The 22218-nt window shown below is 34.9% G+C and overlaps 1 protein-coding gene across 1 annotated transcript in view; it reads right to left on the bottom strand.

Annotated features, from left to right (window-relative positions):
• LOC104622673 (UDP-glucose:glycoprotein glucosyltransferase 2-like) overlaps nucleotides 1–20687 on the bottom strand; it is a gene marked incomplete at its 3' end in the record, with an annotated part of 39089 nt that extends 18402 nt beyond the window's left edge. The window contains exons 1-12 of the mRNA XM_010289528.1: nucleotides 20610–20687; nucleotides 20146–20277; nucleotides 18476–18607; nucleotides 16871–17035; nucleotides 16299–16422; nucleotides 16121–16219; nucleotides 13976–14070; nucleotides 11136–11342; nucleotides 9642–9773; nucleotides 7602–7729; nucleotides 5864–5959; nucleotides 4731–4833 (exon numbers count right to left, since the gene is read on the bottom strand). Coding sequence (XP_010287830.1) covers nucleotides 4731–4833; nucleotides 5864–5959; nucleotides 7602–7729; nucleotides 9642–9773; nucleotides 11136–11342; nucleotides 13976–14070; nucleotides 16121–16219; nucleotides 16299–16422; nucleotides 16871–17035; nucleotides 18476–18607; nucleotides 20146–20277; nucleotides 20610–20687 — 1491 coding nt within the window. The remainder of the gene's footprint in view (nucleotides 1–4730; nucleotides 4834–5863; nucleotides 5960–7601; nucleotides 7730–9641; nucleotides 9774–11135; nucleotides 11343–13975; nucleotides 14071–16120; nucleotides 16220–16298; nucleotides 16423–16870; nucleotides 17036–18475; nucleotides 18608–20145; nucleotides 20278–20609) is intronic.
• Nucleotides 20688–22218: the final 1531 nt, after the last annotated feature.

Genomic DNA, 22218 nt, shown 5'->3' with positions numbered 1-22218 from the left:
TAGGACCAGGGGCAATGGGCACAAACTGCAGCACAGGAAGTTCCACCTCGACATGAGGGAAAACTTCTTTACTGTGAGGATTATGGAGCACTGGATGGAGCCCAGAGAGGTTGTGGAGTCTCCTTCTCTGGAGACCTTCAAAACCCAACTGGATGTGTTCCTGTGCAACCTGCCCTAGGTGATGCTGCCTTGGCAGGGGGGTTTGACCAGATAATCTTCAGAGGTCCCTTCCAACCCCAACCATTCTGTGATTCTGTGAAATTAAACCGAGCTATTTAACCTGGGAGAAAAATCAAGAGCTCAAGTGTGAGGCAGAGAGAGGCTTTTTAGGGGGTCACAGGAAAGAGTCAGTTCTTTAGAAACAATACTACATGAAAGCAGAATCCAGCTGGAGAAATCTTTTTGGCAATGTTTGAAATTTTGACGGATCCAAGCCTCATTAACCCTAATTTGCCCACCAGTTGCACTGTACATGGACTTTGCTAAGCCTTTCTAACAGATTTAATATTAGGACAGTATTTTTTCTTATTTTTGTGAGCAATCTGTTTTGTTCAGTTAACAAAGTTATTAATTTCTTTAAAACACTCTTAAAAACTTTAACCAAGTTATCTTCATTTTTGTGGTTTCTGATCCAAAGTGCTTATTTGAAAGCATAAAGCAGTTGTGTCTATCTTTATGGATATTATTAGAAAAGACATTAAGGCTAAGTTGAAATATTAATACTACTAAGGCTAAACTCTAAAATTACTATAACAGCAAGTAAATTGGGAACAAAGCAAGACAATGGTCATCCTTAAATCTCTCTTTTATTATAACCGTTTTTCTCTTTCCTCAGTTCAGCCCTTGGCTACATATATTCTTTACTATAGTGCTACAACTTTACATAGTCCTAGGGACCTGTTCTGCTCCTAGTTTCTCATTCGCATCCTTTGTGTCACCTGAACACCACCACTGAAAAACTACTGAGCAAAAAATAAAGACTAGGGAATTGCATAAGGGTAAGAATAAGCAAAGAAGCTGGAAACAAGAACCCAACAGCACTGGAAGCATAAGAAGGAAAAGTAGTATATGACGTAGGCTAAAGACCACCAAAATCAAGAGGTCCAAGTGACTCAAGTCTCTACCTACCTACCTACCTACCTATCTATCAATCAATCATGCAGAAGAAAAAGCATTTATAACCAGTGATAGCTAGTCTCTTCTACTAAAATATACCTAGAATTTTCAACATTAAAGAAAACAATTTCTCAAATAAAGATCTTGCATCCAAAATGATGTAAACCTGTATTGGACCTTATCTTCAAGCAAGACAAAAACCTCATCGCATTAGTAAGAATGATACTTCAGCAATCTGCATTGATAGATGGTTGTATGTGGAATGAAATGATCTTGAAAAAGACTGACGTATCATCCCAATTCATCAGCTGACCATGAGATTCAGTATAGTATCATTGCCAAAAGAATAATGCCATTCTTAAATAACATTCCAAAGGAATTTAAACACCAAAATCCAGGTCATTCAAGTCAATACATGAAAATGATTACAAGATTGGAAAGCCTCGTTTATAGCAGGGTATTTGAAGAGTTCAATATGTTTACTTTAAATCAGAAAATCCAAAGAAGAGCACAGAAATTTAATTCAGGGAATATTTCACACTGTAAAAAAATGGCTGAATTATTTCAGTTTACTGGGCTTGAAAATTATTTAAGAGCAAGTTTTGTTTTGCGCATGTAGTCAATTTGCAAAACGCTTACTGTAAGTTACTACAACTCATCTGAAAAGCATTAACTCACCAAACCACGATTATTCAACCAATCACTTGGAATTGTTTGTGAATATCACCATAACACAAAGAATCTATACTGAAACTCTTATAATAGAATCTTCAACAGAACTTGCAAAATGATGAGAAGATGAATGCTTACAGCATGAAGCTAAATAAAAATCTCCAATTCCAAGTCTGAGTTTAACAGTCAGGTTAATTAGCCACTGGAAAAGCTCAGTAGGAGCTGCGATCTGTACTCAACAGCTTGATAATATTTAAGTTAGGATTAGATTTAAAAAAAAATAAGATTTCTACTTCAAATGCTAATTGATAAAAAGATGTCCTATGACCCGAGTTATATAGGAAATCAGACTAGATTATCAAAAGGGACTCCTTCAGAGATTCCTATCACTTTAGGGTGGAATAAGAGTTTCTCCCTGAAGACAGAATGGATGTAGAAAAAAGGCAAAAGATAATTGACAGGAAAAAAGAAAAGGTTTGATTTTTCTCTCCACATTTTTGAGTTCTTTGACAATTACTTGAACAAGAAAAAAGAAGTAGATGATCCTAAGAGTTACATACTGGAGTAAAGCAGTTAGGCTAGAGGACATGTAGTTTATTCAGTGGCATCATGTATAGTATTTTTTCAGCTGGTTTTGGTGAACCATGAGGAAAGAAACCCCTGACTCTTCAATTTTGTCTTCATTTTTAGAAGAAGGAATTTCTACTTTTTTCACATCACCTTAGGGACCACATTCATAACTTCAGAGCTAGTTAGTTGTTCTATGTATTCTGCTGAGAACTGATGTGGTCCAACCCTGGTCAAGTTATGGCTAGTATTTAAAGATCTGCTGTAGACAGTCACAAGTCTACAGCCTTGTCTAGAAATATTTAATGTTGAAGTCTATGACAAAACTTTCTGAACAAGGGAAAACATGGGTTATATGGAAAGTTCTACCTGCCTCCCTCTGGAGAGGATATAGAGCAGTTCTTATGATACAATCCAGTATATATCTTAAAAGCAGATAAAAGCCTTGGCTCTGCTCTCATTCATGCTCTAATACATACCTTGCCTCTGCCCTTAAATTATCACTTTCTCAGACTAAGCAGTAAAGTTTAGATTACAGTTTAACTATAGCTGTTTACACCTTCTCAATTTCAATTCCACTTAATATGAGTAGCTTTTTGTTTATATATAAAAAAAAACCCCTACCAAAAGATTTCTTTGAAGTAACTATTAAGTGACACGAAGTAATATAATACCATGCTTTCACCAGGGTAAAAAAAATAAATCATAATGTGGACATATTCAACATGGACTGGGGCAAGAATCATGTGCTTTGCTGTGGTAGTTACTACACAAATTTTGCACCATGCATAGCTACCATCCCAACATACTGGGCACTAATCCAATTATGTTATTCAAAAAAAGATCCTTTAGGTATAAGTATATCCTAGTGCTTGAAGTTTACAGTATTTAAGTCACTATATAGAGCAAGATAATCAGAGAGGCATCTATTTAGGAAATTTGAGTTTGGGGCTTGCTATATGTGTATGCATGTTTTCTCTCTACACCAGGAGGTGATGTCTTTCCAGATAATTATATGTACCTTTTTTTAAGTTTTCTGATTAATTTATTTTTAATTTTAAAAAATAATAATTTATAAAGTTTCATCTACATTAAAATCTTTCCAATTTGTTTAGTTTCAACAGCATTTCACTATTCTCTCCTAAGGATTAGCATCTTGAATAAGACTATAGCTCCTATGAATCACTCCTAGGATCTGTGACGGCTGAACAGCTTGGTACACCATGGGAGTCATTTGCCTAGGCATGCATTAGGGAAGATATTGCTCATTAGGGAGCCTGTTGCGCTAGGAGGAATGGAGGCTTCTGATCTGAGCTACAAGGTCCTTGATGCAATTTACCATAATATGAACTTCTGGCTGAATGGAGCGAGTTTCCAGTCAATTCCAGAATGAAATTATTTTCATTGGGGAATATCAAGCTTTCATTTTAACTGAGAACGGTAAAATGAAGGATCTGGTTCTAGAGAAAAGCTAGTATTTCAGCATCTTGAAATATCAGAGTTGTAATGGATTTTTTATATGTTTTACTTTGTTTCACTATTATGTATGAAAAATGAGCGAATGCTTCAACATTTGATACAAAAGGTATAAAAGGACATGAAAATGGGAGAGGAAAAAGCAATGTAAGAAATTATGAAAGTTTCATAATTACTGCTGAGATAAAGATAAAACAAGATGCAGCAAAAATCAAGTTATAGGCTTCAGAATTGTAACAGACCGTAAAGAAAAGACAAAATTTACATTTTTATGGGAAACTATAAAGGAACCTGAGGTAGAGTGATATTCTGCAGCTAGTGAAAAAAGAAAATCATTTTAGAAGCCATGTTTTTAGGACAGTTTCTCTTTAGATGATCAATAGCTACACACAATGGAAGATTTCTAGATGTATTTGGTAGCATTAATCAACTGAGAAATACCCTTTCAAGAGTTGAAAGGTTTATAGTCCAATCTTCTTACGATGATATTACAGGTCAGATTTAGACCACCTCATTCAGGTACCTTGGAAAACTAAGGTGATTTGGTTTAATGGAAAGATGAATATGACTCTTAAGATTTTGAGATAGGAGATCCTTTCTCTCTATATTACGCAGACAATCTCCTCCTTTCCTTCTATAGAGTATAAAGAACACTTATTGACTCACTTTTAAGAGGACTGGTTCATGAGGCATCTGAATTTTAATTGCAAATAAGGTACTTACAACGATAAATTAGATAATCCCCAACTTTTTAATATGAATTTAAATAACAAATATATATTTTAAAAATACTTAGATTTTTGTTTACCCTTTTACTACTCTGTACATGGAAATTAGCAAAAGTTTAGTATGAATTAAACCACAAATATGTGAATTTAAAAAAATTACCACCATCTTACAATCAATAAGTGAGCCATCTTCTGTGCTTCTCTTGTCAATGGATCCACAATAGCAATAACATCATAGAATGGTTCATTCTGTTGGGGATCGACTTTTACTACACTGTTTAAAAAAATTTAATAAATAAATTACGTGAAACCTCTAAAGTGAATTTGTGGAAATAACAAACATTTTTAGGCACAAATTTGTAATATTAGAGGCATTTTAGATTTTATTGCTTGTGAAGACACTTCCCTCATTTCAAGCAGCAATCATTATTGCTCCCTGTGACATTACTAGGAAAGGTAAACATGAACAGCAACTAAAAATTTCACATTAATCTATGCAGTTTCATACTGGTTATTAATTAAATACGTGCCCCATAACAAAATTAACAAAATAAAAGGAAAACACACAGCAAAATTTTGAAAATGGCCTTTTTGTCACTGCTCTAGTTTCCTTCACTGGTATCTAGAATCATCAGATTTGACAACTGCCAGCAGTGACACAACTTTAAAAAAATAACAGTGCGAAAAAATGGCAAATGAGAAGTGTGAAACTTGATAGGACGGATTGGCTTTATGCATTCCAGAAAATAATTTAGTTTGATAAATTTGATTAGACTAAGTCAAGGAGATCTTAGTTATAATAGTCTGGACCTAGAGGAAGGAAATATTAGTAAACCTCACTTAAAAAAAAAAAAAAATCATGTGCTGTAAATACACAACTATTCAGACTATCTGAATTTGTTTTCCACAAAACATATACCTACAACTGTGAGAACCGTTAGTGAACTCTCCAGTATGGTAGTAGCATAGTATTGTTATTAGCATAACTTTGGAAAAGGTTTTAGCCACCAAGTTTTCTAACTCCAGATCAGCACTTCTATTCACACCGACTGTAATCACTCTTTTTTCAGCAAAGAATAAGGCTGGAAAATCATTAGGTATCACTAATAAATTTATTAAGAAAGAGATAAAGATGCATTACACTAGGGCAAATGAACAGGTTGTTCATACAACTATAGAATCAACAACTTCTTTTAAAACTGGAATGCTTACTCAAGTTTCCAAAGACCTTATGTAGTCATGAGTACATTCTAATTTTAATATGAAAGTATTATAAGTGCATTATCATGACAGTCAGAACTTACCTGTGCTGTTCGTTGAGTAATTCAGCATCTTGTCTCATCTCTGTTTTAGGCAAAGATGACAGTAGGGCATCTATTTTCATAATCAAATCACTGCCACTATATTAAATAAGGCACATATATTTTGTTTTGCATCAGAAAAGGAGTAAAACATTCACATTTTGATGTGCATCTGTCTGCAAAAGGGATTTTTTAAAAGCCCACATCCCAAACCTGGACTCTAAAATGATTCTCACCTCGAGATTTATAGCTTTGAGTAAAAGCTTTAGCATGACAATGGCCAAGAACCACTACTGCCTTAGAGCTTGTGAACTGTACACTTTTTAATTTTAAGTGATGCAGAATTATCAAAAATACCGTTCAGCCTCACAGGTTGCATAGTACATTCTGCTGACATTTATAGCTCTTTATTCCTTTTTTTCCCCCCAATTTTTTCCCTTTGTGACAACATCTAGGAAGAGATATAAATGAACAAGTTTCAAGTTTACTTGGCCACATCTTTTAACTTTTTTTGGTATTTCTTACTGGAATTTCCTTAGAAACCTTCGTAGTTCTATTTCAGTGTCACGAAGCCTTAATATTTGATTAAATATGCTTTGCCTCTCACTACTTATCTCCTTGATAATTCTACCTCTTCTTCATTTTGTTTTTCTGGTAGTTATTCTTTCAGTTATACCAGTCCTTCCAGATAACAGAAATGATACTCAGACACAGAAAGTCAATAGATATTGTAAAAATAATACAATTTTGCTCTCTTTGTACACAAACTGTATCCTTAGATTAAAAGCTGGCTAGAACTCATCTTTACACTTCTTCAATTAACAGATGTGTGAATGTTGTCTAGCAGGGTGTCAGAGCACCACATCTGCCCACACCTCTACAGGCTCCTTTTTTCTAATGATTCCCAAAGACAGTGTACTTTCTTACTTGAAATATCAATACATGGATTTTACTGTGGTTTTAAGATACACTGGATGTTATCAGGCTTATTATTCTTCTTTCAAATTACTCGTAAGTAAACAAAAGCTAGTAGGAATTGTTTACAGTTAGCTGTACTCGCCTCTTGGTTGCAAGTACAGTGAAAGTAGATAAAGTATTTGGAGTATTTTAGCAGAGCTGCACACGTTATGAGGCAAGTTGGAGATAGACACGCAGTCATCTCTTATGCCTTAGCCTCATGACACACATGACCAATGATAAAAGGGTGCATGTCTCCTGAATAACACAGAGTGCCTTTTTCTGCTCTGTGCTGTAACAATGCAGTACCAAAGAGGCTGGGAACAGCAGGGTAAATGACACATGCAGTTGAAACCCAATATATACAGTTTATATATACAGTGGAAAACTATGTTAGATAGCATAATTAGCCAAGCATAAAGGTGATACAAAAGTTAGCAGATGTGCCATTTCTTCTAGAAAATAGGGCAAGGGTTTGAGTAGGTAAGTATACTAACTCTGTCAGGGAAATGCTAAAAAGGAAATGAGGGACAGTTAAACCTGTCTATGCAGAAGTACTCAGATGCTAAGTAAAAGGATAGCAAACATATAGCATGCAAAAAGCAAACACTTCAAGTCCATGTAGAGTTTATATATATGAGCATGAAGAGTATGAAACTATAGTCATAGTTGACTGTATATTCAAACCTTCGTTCGTATTTGCCATATAAAAGGATTATTAATTTGTCATGGGCAATAAACAAGGCAGTATATCATAAAGCCTCAAAATGCAAAAGAATTTTACCTTTTACTATTGTTTCCCATCTCTTTAACAATAGCTTTAATCTTCTCCGCTGAGGTACTGTATGTTATTTTTTCCAACAAATTAAAGTCATCTGCATAGAATTCATTTTCATCTAAAGGACCCAGTACCTTAGAGAAAAAATGTTACTAAGCATAGAATGTCCCAATAATGTTTCTTCTAAAAGCAAAAATATACTAATACTTTAAATTAATGTACAATATTCAATATACAACCCCCAGTCCTATATACACCAATATTATTAACTGTGTAGTGCTAAACTGCATAGTAAGTACACAGGATTAGGTTTTTACAGTTATGTAACTACAGTTAACTATAAATCACAAAGAACAGCTGCAATGGAAATATCTAAGTTTAAGAAAAAACTCTGTTAGGTACATTATTTTAAACTGAAATTCAAATTACTATCTGCCTCCTGCACTCTTTAGTTTCTTAATTCTGTGAACACAATTTTAAACTTCTCAAGGCTTCTCAGATGAAGCAGAATGGATAGAAAGGAAGAAAAGAGCAAAAGATAAGAAATCACAGAATATCCAGAGACAAGAAACAGAACTACTATGTTTTTTTGGTGTCTGAAGGAAAAGAAGGTGCCTTGAAGTCTCACAAAGTAGCTTTGAGGATATTGTATGGCTTTTCTTACTCATAGTCTACTAGGCTAACCTGACCCGAGTGAACTTCAAGAGCCTACAGGGCTCCCAGGATGCAGAATGTCATGATGTAAGCTTGGTACTGAATGCCTCTCTCCCAAAATTCAACTGCTTCCTAGCTTATCTAACAAAATTCCACTTCTGAATTTTTATTAATATTAATGATGCATGAGATAAAGAAAAACATAGTGCGATTATGAAATACCGTGCTACTTTTGTAGAAGTCATAAATAGAAAAAAAAAATCATTTGGTAATAAAAACAACACTTCAGTGCTGAAATAGCAAGGATAAAAATCAAGGATATCCCATGTCTTTTTTAAAAGTAATCTTTTAAATTCAAAAGACATTTTCAGATAGATGAATATAAATGATCAAATTTATCCAAGTATTTTAAGAAACTTATTTCCTCAAAACTTAAAATATGACACTATTTGAGTTTTTTTAGGCATGGAAAACAGTAATAACCATTTATAAAATAACACTGAATATTTAGATACGGAGGGCGGGGGGTTGACACAAAAAAGCCAACACAATTCTTTTGTGCTTCATCAACAAAAACACTTTCTGTGGGTTTGTTAGTGGTATTTCAGTTGTATCTCAGAAGCCATTTAGGATGCACAAGAGTAACTAAGAACACATTTAAAGAGAGTTTCCACTAATGAGATGCCAATATAATATCTCTCTTTCTAATGGTGGAGCAATAAATAGAAAAGTGTTAATTCAAAGAGTAGTTTGTATAAATTGTATTTGAAATATAAGGTATTGACTGTCATTAAGAAGTAATATATATTGAACCCAATATTATATTTTTTAATCACAGTTCATCTGTAGCCACACTGTAATTAAAGCTATTGGTTTCAGAATATACATACAAGAAATTGAAACAAGCAAGTAGTATACTTTTATTTGAACACTAAGAATTAAGACTATAGAACAATTTAATATTTATAAACAATTTGTGGTTTTAGAGCTTCAAATACTACCCTAGTCAATGTAATCTATTTTTTATTATATATGCAGTATTTTACCCTATCCCAAATGTGTAAATTATAGGTAACTTCAGGGTCAAAAGTTATTCTTAAATATCATTAATAATACATCAAATATTAACATACTTAAAGAATTTTGTGAGATTAACTCTTAAATAGCTGTGGGAATGGCATACATACATAGTAGATTCAATGGAATGGAGCTAATAAACAAATTAGAAGTAAAACAAAATAAAAAACAAGGCAAACATTCATACCATTCTCTAACAACAGGCTGAACAAGAGGTAAATCAATATAATGCATTTTCTTTAGCTTGAAACTGAAGTTCCAGGAAGTAAAAAATATCTACAAAAAGATTGACAAATAACTTAATTTCTTTCTTACCCTGCCATTGCTCATAACAGCCATTTGCCCAGGAAGCAGTTTAAGAACCTCCTGGCAGAACATCTGTTGGGTTTTAATTAAATCCAATCCTAAAGTGTTGTACTTCTTCTCAAAAGTATTGTCATCCATTCCCTAAAGCAAAGATAAAGCACAAGATGGGGGAATGATTCAGCAAAAATAAATTTTGTAACAGCTGAGATAATCAAATATTTTCTTCAAGCTATGTGGTAACCAGAAATTAAAACAAAACAACCACCTCAGCTTCAATACAAGTACATGACTGTTGGTGTGCAGCCATGGTCTAGTGTGTGTCTAACTAGTGTGCAGTTTTTACCCTTGAGCAACTGTGAATAACCATAGGAGGAAAGCTAAGCCTGAGGTTGAGCGCTTTTTCTATGATCCGGCACACAGCTGCATGAAAAATATAATTCTCTGTTAACAACTGAACTGTATTCTCACTTTTAGGAAAAAGGTATAAGAGATCCATAATACTCTAAAAACCTAACCTAACATTTTAATGTGGTCATCGGATACAGCTCAGATGTGTTTTGGGGAAGCCATCATCATTCAGTAAGACACACAACAAATCAATGTTCAAAGTGGGAAAAAAATGCTGGAACTTTGCCATGCTTACAGTGGCACTGTGCTTCACCTGACACAGTTACCCTGCTATATTAAACTCTACTGATATGTATTTCTTCATTAGAAATGTACAGACCAATCAAATAGATTCATTCAGATACAATTAATATAATAAAATAAATTAGTAACATGCATGCTCTGCTTAATTAGCTACCTTTTATGTCTTACAAAATCTATTAGACAATGAAATAAGAGCATGACCCAAACCAGCTAATGAATTTACCAATATGGTGCCAGAGAGTTCTCTTAGAGTTCCAGATCTTCCTATTTAAAAATACTACAATTTACAGCTCCTGAAACAAAAACTGTAGTTTGCAGTTGTTATCAAATAACTCAGATCCACTCTACCTGTGAACTTCGAAATCAGCAACGTTTGTATTTTAAACCAAAGAATTTTCACAGAAACACACCAGAAAATGTTGGCCAAAAGTATACAATGCTCATTAACCTCAACTGCTTCAGCCTGTGCCTATTACTGTTCACAACCACAACAGCAAGGTAAAACCAGTTGCTTCTGAAGTCCTAATTCTTGACAAACATTAATACTGTAATTTTAATTGAGACAACTATTAAAAAAAATAAACAATTAAAACTTAAACTATTTTGGCCTCAATAATCCAGTATCTATACTCTGTATTTTTCAGTACACTTGTGTTTTCTTCCTTTAAAGAAATTCTCTATTCTTCCATCACATAAAAGTTGTCAAAAATCCAAATCTGCTTGAGCAGAAGCTGTATAAAGGTTATAAACTTCATAGCATTTGGCCAAACACCATTACCCTCAACGACACCTCCTTACAATAAAATATATGTAAAATGAAAAAGAAAGTAGTCTAATTTAGTTTGCACTCACTGGGATGAGGAATTTCGTAATTTTAGTTCCAGCAGCAAGGGATTTTGCTGTCTCTTCCTTAGTGAGTTTACTTAGGAAACTTTTTAAGTTGCTGTTGTTTTGGGTTAGAAAAGCGGTCAAAATTCCTCTTGCAATGGCTGTGTTATCTTCCTTTATTTTTGATGAAGGATTGTTCAAAATCCCAACTCGTGCATGACTGCTTGTTTTCTGCAAAGAAAAATACAGAATACACAATTTTACAGTTCCATCTGCTGTTACCTAATGTATTCATATCTATTATAACTCTGTCAAATGCCCTTAAGTATTTAATTTTTTGCAGCTCTTTGTCTTTAGAAAACATACAATGCCTAATTCAGAACTTCAGCTAGGATCAAAAATGTTATTAGTAAGGATTTACCTATTCTGTAATACCTATTTTAAAGAGCAGTGTTTTTTTTTATCGAACAATTGCCTTTGAGCATTCTGCAGAAGTGTATTTTTTAACAAAGGACATACACAAGTGTTCATTTACAGATTTCAGAACTGGTTTTCTAGATGTTTTTCTATTTTTCAAAAACTATCAAACTAAGCATAATACAAGAAAATTTATCCACTTATCACTTTAATCTTAATCAGCAAGAACATCTTTCAGTTGCTAAAATCAGTGATACCACTTAAATTTTATTCAAGAGAGTGATGATTCTAAGGTAGTATCAAATACTATCACTAACTGAAGAAAAGGTAAATGGACTCTACTGCAGTAAAGAGTACAAAAATAAGGAACGAAATCACTGGTATTCAACATATTTAAATAGCAAACTTCAAATTGCAGCCCTTGAGAAAAGTTTTGTTAAAAAAACACTTATTTGGAAAGCTTGAAAATGTGTACTTTAAACTGTTCCTGAGACATGGGCTCTCGCTGGAAAGACGACAGGCGGCATCCTAGGCCACATTAGGAGACACACGGCAATCAATCAAAGGAAGTTCTTATTCTCCTCTACTCAGTACTTGTGAGGCTGCACTTGGACTGCTGTGCCTGGTTTTGGTCCCCCCAGTGCAGTAAGGATGCTGAGATGCTGGACAGGCTTCAGCAAAGAGCTACCAAGATGGTCAGAGGCCTATGATGAGGTATTCAACAAGCTGGGTTTGCTCAGTCTGGCGAAGAGGAGGCTATGGAGGATCCTAATAGCAACAAACAACTACTGAAGGTGGGGGGAGTGAAAAACATGACAGGGCCAAACTCTTCTTGGTAGCCGCAGAGAGTATAACAAGGGGTAATGGTCAGAAATTCTGGCCTGGCAGGAAAAACTACACTAGGAAGGCAGTGCAACACCAAATTGTCAAGGGAGTGGATGGAGTCACCTCCTTTGAGATTTTCAAGACTCCTTCAGACAAACCTACAGCTGACCTATCTAATAATGGCAAGAATCCCACTTTGAGTGGGAGGCTGAACTAGAAGACCTCTAGAGGTCTCTTCCGGCTAAGACGTCTCAATTTTTTTCAAATGAAGTGAAAATGTATTAGTAGTTTTCAAAATATTATATATTAGCTGGAACAGTTACAAGTGAGTTCCCTTCATCCACTTCTCCCAGATTCTTGCATGCTTTCCTTCAAACGCCAATGCAAGTCATGTGCAAGAGGTGTCTGTCCTAGTTCTGCACCTATCGGAAATTCTACTAGACCCTGACCCAACAGACAAAAGGGACAGGAAAGGAGTAGAGAATCTCCATACGAATCAATGGACTTCAAAAAAGGACTATGTTTTTGTCTTTTTGTCATGAAACTCAGAAATCACTAGACCAAGCAGTACACGAGGTTTATCTAAATAAAATCTATGAATTAGAACGAAGATAACCAATTAAACTGCTATTTCATAGAGGATCCAACAAACCTCATTCAGAACGGCTTTTTCTAATGTTTTTCCTATAGATTCTCCTCGCTAACAGATGAGGACTTGCCCAGACAGTTCTTACTTCCTAGCTGGGAGCTATGGCATATTTTCCCCACTGAAGGGTGGGAAAAATGAAACTACAGAGGGAATACATCTGTCAAGCTTAGGTCACAGATCTAGCAGTCAAATAAATGAAATGTTTTTCTGTAACAAGGACTTGTGCTGCATATTCCTCTTTGCAGTTTTTTAAGCCTCTTTTAAAGATGTATTTGGTATCACACGCCCCCTGTAACATACCAATTTTATAATTCCCTTCGGGTGGTTCCTGTTTCATTCCTGATTAGTAAATCTAGATGTTTTGTCAATTTTTATCTAAGTACTCTTCTAACCTCCCCAGAACTGAGGGCTTTTTATTATTTATATTCATGTGACATTTACTTGTATACTTTAAATCCTATTATTAATATTGAAGAACTTAAAAATAAGCAAACTCATAAATGTGGATGATCTTCCTACCATATTAAAATTTAAAAAAAAAATTAATTGGTCTCAGAAGCATAAAAACAGTATGTGGAAAAATGGTCACTTCATGGCCATATATGATACAGGAGAACACCGCATAATGGTTCACATCAACAGGCATTATCCTAGCTTCCCTGGCACAGGTAACATGCTAGGTTACCTCACGGGAGAAGGTCTGTAACTGGGAAGAAATTCACCCTTTTAACGCACAGCGTCATAGTGTGTCTCCTGCATCAGGAATCCATGAACCAAATGATCATTTACAGGCCTGTAAGATGCCAGCGCTGCAGGAAAGTAAAGCAAAATGAAAGCACAGTCCCACAAGTCTGCACCTAACCCACAAAAAAAAATTGTCCACCTTTATTTAAGAGTATAATTTTGAATGTGTACAGTATTGTTAAGAACATATTCATAATAATTACTTTAATAAAAACTGCTAGAAACTCACCAGGTGTTTCAAGGCATTGGAAAGCAGTCGTCTCCCAGCTGGCTTATCAAAATCAGCAATAATCCAGATAGTAACAGCATATAATGCATCTTCACCTGAAAATGAAAGATAATCCTGCTTTACATTCTGGAGAATCTTCTCACGAGTAATGAATAATGAATTAATTCTGTTTGAGGTTTTGAAGTTTGTGTATGTTTGCTGACTTCAACTGTAAGACTAATCTTCGGCACTCTTGCTCCTTGAATTGAAATAAAATTCTTAGGAGGTAATGTATCATGATAATATGAAAGAGTCATTAAAATAGCCGATCTATTTTTGTACCACTGAACAAGATGGCCCTAAATAATAAGCTAGCTCCAATTAATAAGACCTGCTTTACCAGAGGTTTCTTGTGAAGATTTGATGGAGGCTGGTCATATATCCAGAAAATAAAAGAATTAAGTAGTTACAGGAATGCATGAGTTAGGCCGTTCACCTTCCCTGGCAGCAAAGGGTGAGTCCTTCAATCAAATGCAGGACAAAACTTTCCATTTCTGGACACGAACAGGAATATACCAAATACAGTCCAAAGAAAGTAAACTACTGTATAGGCATATATGCAGAAAATTTCCCTTTTTGCTGGTCTATAGCCTCCTGTTCTTTATTCTTCATAGAAGACCAATGGTACACGAAAAATTCTGCAAAATTATCTGTAGAAGAGTATCAGTTTACTCAGGTCTACCATATATTCCCTAAAACGTATTACGTATAGATGGGAATTTTACAAGGTTCTGGTGAGATTCTAGGAAGAGGTTATTATTAAGTGTTGCTGCAGTCTAGAGAAAGACACTGGGGACAGAGATTTGAAATCTAGATTCCAGCTTAAAGGTTATGGGTTTTACTCAAGAGATTTGAATCTCAGAAATGAACCTATTGACTGAAAGCCAGTCATCATTTGACAACTAACTGGGATGTCCCTGTGGTTGTAGACAGAGAATCAAATACAAGCAAATAATTTTTTTTATTCTAAAGAAGTGTAAGTATATGGCATTTCTTTCTGATAATGGAATAAGTAAAAACTATGTTAACATTGCATAGAAATTACTGAAAGATTAGCACTTTGTTAACAGGATTATTCTGTCCCTTGATGGACTGATGCAAATGAGCAGTTGTTAACTGTCTACTCGTAGAGGTTAACAAGGTACAGGCTGTTGTAAAATTCCATGCAGTATTATGCCTTACTGTTGTAATTAGAGTTTCTTCTAACTCCAAGGGAAATAATAATATAGTTATTAAAATACTATAAAGTATATAAAGCATATTTAATAAATTTAATAGAAATACATTAAATATCAATTATATATGATTACTATGAGTAAATTACTATATAAATATAATTAATATACACTAACATTTAATATAATGTATTATGAAGTATATAAAGTATAATTAATAAAGGACTTGCATATGCAATAAGAATATTTTACATTAAAATATTTTATATGTACAAAAAAGTGTGAGTTTTAGCAAGATAAAATGTATACATGAGTAATAATCCATCAGAATATATATATATTTTCTTTTCTACAGAAAGACAAAGCTTCAGATACCAAAATTAAACAATTTAACTAGAGGAAAAATAAAGAGATACTAAATGCTAATAAATAAATAAAAAAACCCAATTGTTCCTTAAATTGTAGAAATGCCTAATTTTGTGATAGCTATTACACAAACTATACATTCTTCACTTGATAATGCTGCAAGTAAGAGTCCCTTGAAAACTGAATATACTCTCTTTCATATCTCCAAGTAAAACCATATTAGTATGAAAACTGAGTTTGTTTTTGAAGCTGCAAAAGTCTTGCAAAGCATTTTAACCTCATGCCTATAAAACAAAAACCAACTAGCCATGACATCCATCCCATTTCAAAACTACAAAATCGAAAATAACTATCCTGTTAATTATAATTTATGTTTATAATATTAGGATATGATCTGGCTCCTGAAAGAAGATACTGAGATATTGGTAAATTTATTTATTTACATGGGAACCTTGGGATACTTACTTATTTGGGACATTTTACTGGCAAATTTCAACAATATGTAATACATACATACACACACATATATATATAAAAATAAAACCCATATAGAAAATGAATATACCCTTTTTTGTTAAATACTTCATGTTGTCTGAAATTACAGCACTTTTATCTTGTGAGTCCAAAAAGGAGAATGTAGAGAAGTCTTCCACATCAAATGGAACTGCAAAATGTAAACCACAACATGTTAGACTTAAAAAAAGGAAAAACATAACAACAGTCAATCCAAGAAAAGTATTTACCAGATGTAGATCTGAAATGTATGTATCTTCTTTCTGCTCCAAGAATAGTGGGTTTTATACGGGAAACTACATTGTGCTGATCCATAAGAAAATCCATTGCATTTACATGATCATTTAACAGACTCTGTAGTAAAAGAAAAAAAATTAAATCTGTACTTTTATAGTTTCAAGACAAATAAAGACCAAGCATTTGTACAATCTTTCAACTGAGCTTAAAACCTCTATATACACCAAGTTATGGACAATGTCAAGTGAAAAATATATAAATATCACACTGATATTACTTCAAAATATCAGATATACATTTTTCAATGAACAACTGCAGTACATTTTCAGTTTCTGGTTGAAAAATTCCATATAATTACTATACGCTTAGTTGATCCTTCAATCTTGTATAATCTAAATATAGGGCTTCAAAACCATGACCGCAAATTAATGTAACAAAGTAATTTCAGTTGTGATATTATTCATTTCAAGCCACCTCATTATGAAAAATGTAATATATAAACACGGCTCCAACAATTCGCTGTCAAATATTTCATCTTGCATTCATTCAGAAATGTTAAACATACCATGAACACTGCCCTCTGGAAGAACCCGGTGGCATCAATAATCCTCTGAAGAATAACTGTCTCTAACTCGGCAGCATCCATCTCTTCTCTGTTAAAGGGCACGCCGTTAAAGAGAGCTTGAGGCAATGGACCCAGGCCAGTCTTTTTATAAAAGGTTGCTCCTGCCTGATCGTATCAGAAATATCACAGGATTAAATAGACTGTGGCTGACTGTAGCAAAAAAATGAAACTACTATCAGGAGACAACGAATTCTAATCTCCAAGCACTGTTCACTGTCACACCTTCTCAGGAGTAGCAGGTACAACAGGAAGTGTTTGGAAAGCAAACAGGATGCTTGGGACTCATTTCTCAAGTAGCATGACAAAAGAAATTATAGATCTATACATGGTATTTTAAATGTTTGCTTTATAATCTTGCTGAGAAATGTTATTTTATTTTGCTTAACATTCTTAGCAAAAAATACCAAGTAAATAACATTGGAGAAGGACCTTAAAACAATCATAGTTTCAGGTGGATTGACCTAGACTTTTTCCCCCAAAACAGCACCCCCCAAAAAAAAAAAATCAAAAGGCTTTTATGTTCAGAAGCCAGGCCTTACATGATAAGAAAGCAGAACAAGTTAATTTTTCCTCAAACAGAGAAAATTCAGTGAGACAAATAGAAATAAAAATGTACTGTAAGTAATTTCCCCTTCCTGTTCTGCATCCTTTCATGGTTTCTTTCACCGTCACTTTCTGGATGGCTACAAACTCTATGGCACTACCTATGAGTCCATCTTTCTGTCATCCCACCGTCTCCTCCCTCATCTTCATCACAGTCTCATTGTCCCTACTTGTGCACGGGGCTTCCTCCTGGTGGCTGTCTATTTTTTCCCTTTAATGTCCTCTATGGGAAGCTTTCTTCCCCGAAGCATATCCAGCTGTTTCCAGGGCAGATTCAAACTGCCCTCCATGCAATTCAGTGAGGAACAAGCAGCGCAAGGCAAACAGCAGCTTTTTTTCTGACTGCCCAGATGCATCTTTTTAAAGGAACATAGTATACATTATATAACAAATTTTAAAAGGAAATAAATAAAATGGATGGCATGTGTCAGAAACACAAGATTGTACAAACAACACAGCTAAAGACATGTGAAGGAAAATGGTAATTTTATATATATTTTAACAGAAAATTGTCTATATAATCAATCACAGATAAAAATGTGTCCTCTACAGCTTTTAATTCAAAATCCATAGCTGTCTTTCCCAAAGGAAATTATAACCAGAAAGCACAATTAAAGAAAACAATGATTCACCTAGAAGGCTTCAGCTCCTCACCCAGAAGACACAGGTAAACAATTTCTGCAGTGCAAGAGAGACCCCTTGACATGCTTACTAGAAAAAAAATGTGTGCTCCTGAATGCAGCAGGCAATAGGAAATTTTAATAGTGAGAGTAGTAATGCACAAACCCTTTCAAGATTTCCACTAATGACTAAATGGTGGCTGAAAAACAATTGACTCAAAGATACTGCATTTACTTGCTGTAACATTTAGCAGTCTTTCAGCTTAGTAAATGCAATAAATTGTGTACTGCAATATTGGTTACCGCTTTGCTATTGACATACCTTCCTCCCTTCATCATATTCAGAATGAACACCTAGTATACTCTGAACATCAGCATGTGGGTATTCACTTCTAAGAACATCTTTCACGTGATTTACTGTTAGAACAGTTCCATCTTTCACTTCATGGTACATCTGTAAAAATTATAACAGAAAGAAATAAAAAAAAAAGGTAATAAATTGTCAATAATAATGTAATAAAATTACTAAAGTAAATATAATCTTTTTTTATAGTGCTCTAGTATATCGGTATGCTTTTATATTGCTTTTATTGCTATATTGCAGTTTTTATATTGCTTTCATAATTATCACCATTGCACATATGCACAATTTTTATTAGAGCACTGTCCTGATTAATTTATTATTATACCTTTAGTATAAATCTGAAATGGCAAAGAAAATACACTTATGTGAGCTGAATGGGAAAGGTTATTTCTCTCCACTGATTAGAGAAGGAATCTAAATTCTTACTAGAAACCACCTAACCATGGGTAGTTACCTGAATCTATATGGGATGAAACCAAGCCTGAATTAGTCAGTGATACTTTTTCCTACAGTGATAATTTTTCCTTACCGATGCTATTTTATTTCATAGCATAAAATCTTATTGCTTTCATCAAATGTACTAAAGAAATTTGAAGTGAAAAGTATTCAATGTATTTCTTTTCAAATGAGGAATAATACATTTCTCTCTCTAGCTCTGAATATCTCAACCCTGTATTTTATTTATTCTATTTTTGTTATCTTTTACTTATATTTATCATCTCCTTTTTATATTATAAAACAAAGTAAACAGAGGAACACAGCATTTTAAAAAGCACACTGTAAATTGCTATTTTGTGATCTGGTCATGGATAATAGTCATGCATGTGTGTCAGCTCCTAACACTTGTGGATTTCTATTGCTCTTCCAAGGTACTCCTAGTTCCTACTCAGTTCCTTTCATCTTAAGCTCTCTGAGTCTGTCCATGACACCAGTTTCTAGGCACTGAACAGAATAATAAAAAATAAAAGTGAGGAAAAATGTTATATATTAATACCATATTCTCTGATATGATTTTTGCCTGCAGAGCCTTCACATAGACTGCTCACTGTATTTCCCTCCATTCATCTCTCGTCTCTGAAATTCCTGTCTTTACATGAACCTGCATTCTCTCACACTGAAAACCTGTCTCATTCATTAAGCTGCAAGCCTGGAATATTTCTGTGTTTTCGACACAGCTCAAGGATGAACAAAAAAGAACTTATCTTAACTCTGTTTCTACACTAGAGGACAACCAAGGGTTTTTTCAAAGCTTACAGGATTGCCAAGGAGATATTAAAATGCCTGTACTCCCAGAGATACAGAACACAAAGACGGGCACATCACGTTAACACAAATACAGAATCGTTTTTCACAAGAAAATACTAAAAGCCGTAAGGCATGCATCTAGCTTTTTACATTCTTGAAGAAAGTCTGTAGAGAGGTAAAATGACAAGAGCAAGCTGATTTCCAGAGGAGGAAAGTATTTCTGCAACTCATTCTATAGCATATTAATGCTATACATGTTTTTAATTACTTCCATGCAAAGTAAATGCAAATGTACCATGTTGTCACAAGGTAGCAAAATCCTAACTATATAGAAAAGTAATAAGTAAACAAAAAAAAAAGTGATTTCTTGCAAAAGAACTAACATTAATTATCGAGGTAAAGGCTTGAGAGGTGTCAGATTCCTCTGCAATGTAATTAAAGGTTCTCCAAAGAGCTATTCCAGCATCTTCTTTTCCATCAATTTCTTCTTTTGTACTTAAAATGAAAACAAATCCAATTCTATAAACAAACAAAAAGAGATCACACATTTTCAAACATCAGTTTCAAACACATTCTAATACCAACATAGAAGAACAAGATGTTTGCATTCAAGGAATCTGTCCAGCATCTAGGGATGAAAACACCTGTACCAAGGTGGTGTTGCCATGGACTGTAAGTGGTGAGACTGCGGATACCAGCTATGCAAGCTTGATCAGATATCCTAGATTATGCTTAGGTTACCAGCTATGTACTGATTTTGGATATGCCTCTTCTACCATTTAAAGCTGACACTAATTAAGATTTCTGTGAGTCATTAGGACTTACTCACAGCCCTTTCTCTCCTTACCTGTCTGAAGGTTATGACATTCTTTACATTCCTGCCATCATCTCTTAGTGGCTTGACTCTTTGTTTTAGTCTAGGCATTGTCTGTCTCTTATTCTTCCTGAAATGGGTGTCTTGAGTAGCTGCATGAAGACATGCTGGAGTCTTGATGTGCTGTCATCAATACATGCCATTCTTAATAGCCCTTCTCTTTTTTTAAACGTCTTAAAAAAAGACATTTTTACCTTCTGGGGCTTCCCCATCCCCCATTGCCATTCATCTTCCATTCACACCAATTTTAACACATCTACTACAATTTCCTACACTTCCACAAAATTAAAAAGGCCCTAGAAATAGGAGGCTGAAGAGGAAAAAAGGCCCAGAAAACTCCTAGTGGAGGCAGTATTTTGATACTGTTTTCATGAAAAAAACCTGGATTGACCAGGCCATACTATCTTTACAGCATAAAGTGTAACAGAGATTTGGTGTTCTACAATAGCAGGGGAAATCCAAGCCTAACAGACACTTGTTTGTCTACACAAAACATTTTGATTAAATTGAATATCATCATTTGCACGCATAACACATGCAGATGTCACTGAAAAGTTTGGCACATGCTCCAGAAAGCCCAGAAGACCAAGATATTGATGTGAAGATCCTGTTTCTCCAGGGAAAAAAGGCTTTGAGCAATGAGACAATCTGGTCAAACAGACTGCAAATAGTGGCACAATGATTAAAGCACAAAGTCCTTCACAGACTGAAGACCCAGGAGAGTTGAAACTGAAGATATTTCAAGTTACATTTCCTGCCGAGAACACACAAGGATCCTGCTGGTCTCTACTACACTACTGGAGAGGACTTCTGATCATTGCAGTCAGTTCCACATCTGAGTTGGCATAGGAAAGGGACAAGAAAGATTCTTCATTGAGTCTTAAGTGACAGAGCATGACAGACATCTGTAGCTAGAACATAGAGATTCCCAAGAGGATAAATACATGCCTATTCATGAACCCATCTGCCTGCATTAAGAGATGAAGAATAGGAAGGTGGATTCTTCCAGTCACCTGGAATTTTGTGAGTGCAATGCCATCAGAACACTTCTAAGGATTTCCAAGCCTTCCACTGTCTGGTATCAATAAATTTTCTTAGAAGGATAGATACCCTCTCCTCCACCCACTGCACTTCAACATCAAGCCTGCTTGTATAATGGGAGGGAGGAATGGGAAGAAGATGGCCCAAAACAGATATTTTTATGAATCGGAAATGGAGATTTTATGTGAATACCTTGCTGTTGCACCAGCTCCAGGGATCAACTTCATGTAGTTTTCCAGAACACATCCTTGAATCATCCTGAATATCTGCAGCTAATGCTACTGTATTGAGTTTGCATGGCAAGGTTTTGGTAGCAGGGGGCTGCAGGGGTGGCTTCTGTGAGAAGCTGCTAGAAGCTTCCCCTGTGTCTGACAGAGCCAGTGCCAGCCGGCTCCGAGACGGACCCACCGCTGGCCAAGGCCGAGTCCATCAGCGACGGTGGCAGCGCCTCTGGGGTAACGTTATTTAAGAAGCAGGAAAAATGGCAACAGCAATTGCAGCCACTGAGAAGAGTGAGAACACATGAGAGCAACAGCCCCGC

This window comes from Phaethon lepturus, unplaced genomic scaffold, assembly GCF_000687285.1.
Source record: "Phaethon lepturus isolate BGI_N335 unplaced genomic scaffold, ASM68728v1 scaffold16026, whole genome shotgun sequence".
Taxonomy (NCBI): Eukaryota; Metazoa; Chordata; class Aves; order Phaethontiformes; family Phaethontidae; genus Phaethon; species Phaethon lepturus.
This window is presented reverse-complemented; position numbering and strand designations above follow the sequence as displayed.